At 50.1% G+C, this 1,818-nt stretch overlaps 1 protein-coding gene across 1 annotated transcript; it reads right to left on the bottom strand.

Annotated features, from left to right (window-relative positions):
* Positions 1 to 330: 330 nt before the first annotated feature.
* Positions 331 to 1,610, bottom strand: LOC108308212 (glyceraldehyde-3-phosphate dehydrogenase-like). Its single transcript, XM_037740431.1, has one exon. The coding sequence runs from the start codon at positions 1,529 to 1,531 to the stop codon at positions 524 to 526; it is 1,008 nt and encodes a 335-aa protein (XP_037596359.1). The 5' UTR covers positions 1,532 to 1,610; the 3' UTR covers positions 331 to 523.
* Between the last annotated feature and the right edge of the window lie 208 nt (positions 1,611 to 1,818).

Here is a 1,818-nt window from a genome sequence, read left to right on the forward strand (position 1 = left end):
CTCCTTCCCTTTCTCCATCCACCATGAAAGAGTTAGATATTCTCCCCATAGAATCTCGTGCATGCCTCTACCATAGCATGTATTAACCAATTCTGGAATCCCTGACTGCATTGTCCAATCTCCATTAGACTCTGATCACCTTGAGGACAAAGACTGTCTCACTCATGGTTTTACTCCAAGTCTAACAGATAGTAGCAATAAATGTTTCAAGAAGAAAGAATTAAGTGAATAAATGAATGATGTTTTAATGCTCAGGGCATTTACATTTTACAAAAATAAAACAACAAAACAACTAAGCCATAAAAAGGAATTTCTTTTTTTTTTTTTTTTTTGAGCACAGGGGGCTTTATTGATGGTACACGACAAGGTGGGGGTCCCTAGGCCCCTCCCTCTTCAAGGGGTCTGCATGGAAACTGTGAGGAGGGGCAATTCAGTGTGGTGGGGGACTCTGTGGCAGGGACTCCCCAGCAGTGAGGGCCTCTCTTCCTCTCGTGCTCTCGCTGGGGCTGGTGGTCCAGGGGTCTTACTCCTTGGAGGCCATGTGGGACATGGGGTCCACCACCCTGTTGCTGTAGCCAAATTCATTGTCATACCAGGAAATGAGCTTGACAAAGTGGTCGTTGAGGGCAATGCCAGCCCCAGCATCAAAGGTGGAAGAATGGGTGTCGCTGTTGAAGTCAGAGGACACCACCTGGTGCTCAGTGTATCCCAGGATGCCCTTGAGGGGGCCCTCCGACGCCTGCTTCACCACCTTCTTGATGTCATCGTATTTGGCAGGTTTTTCCAGATGGCAGGTCAGGGCCACCACTGACACGTTGGCAGTGGGGACACGGAAGGCCATGCCAGTGAGCTTCCCGTTCAGCTCAGGGATGACCTTGCCCACGGCCTTGGCAGCTCCAGTAGAGGAAGGGATGATGTTCTGGAGAGCCCCACGGCCATCACGCCACAGTTTCCCGGAGGGTCCATCCACGGTCTTCTGGGTGGCAGTGATGGCGTGGACAGTGGTCATGAGTCCTTCCACGATACCAAAGTTGTCATGGATGACCTTGGCCAGGGGCGCTAAGCAGTTGGTAGTGCAGGAGGCATTGCTGACGATCTTGAGGCTGTTGTCATACTTCTCATGGTTCACGCCCATCACGAACATGGGGGCATCAGCAGAAGGGGCAGATATGATGACCCTTTTGGCTCCCCCCTGCAAGTGAGCCCCAGCCTTCTCCATGGTGGTGAAGACGCCAGTGGACTCCACCACGTACTCAGCACCAGCATCACCCCACTTGATTTTGGAAGGATCTCGCTCCTGGAAGATGGTGATGGGATTGCCATTGATAACAAGCTTCCCGTTCTCAGCCTTGACAGTGCCATGGAATTTGCCGTGGGTGGAATCATACTGGAACATGTAGACCATGTAGTTGAGGTCAATGAAGGGATCACTGATGGTGACAATATCCACTTTACCAGAGTTAAAAGCAGCCCTGGTGACCAGGCGCCCAATACGACCAAATCCGTTAACTCCGACCTTCACCTTCCCCATGGTGTCTCAGGGATGTGGCTGGCGATGGGAGACTAGATGCGGCTTTCCGGCGAACAGGAGGCGCAGAGAGCCCATAAAAAGGAATTTCTAATGATTTGATGTCCCACCTCACGGCCCAGTGAGGAGACACTTTCCAGATGTTGTGGTGAATCATACTGTATGAGTAGCTATTAGTCCACAATAAAATCCTCTGTCTTGCCTGTTGGGCAAATTTCTTTCAGAAAATGTCAGAAATGTTGGCATTTCAACAAGGCATTTCAAAGTCTATAAGTTGTCCAAAATTAATT

The sequence above is a fragment of the Cebus imitator genome, unplaced genomic scaffold (assembly GCF_001604975.1).
Source record: "Cebus imitator isolate Cc_AM_T3 unplaced genomic scaffold, Cebus_imitator-1.0 Scaffold83, whole genome shotgun sequence".
NCBI lineage: Eukaryota > Metazoa > Chordata > Mammalia > Primates > Cebidae > Cebus > Cebus imitator.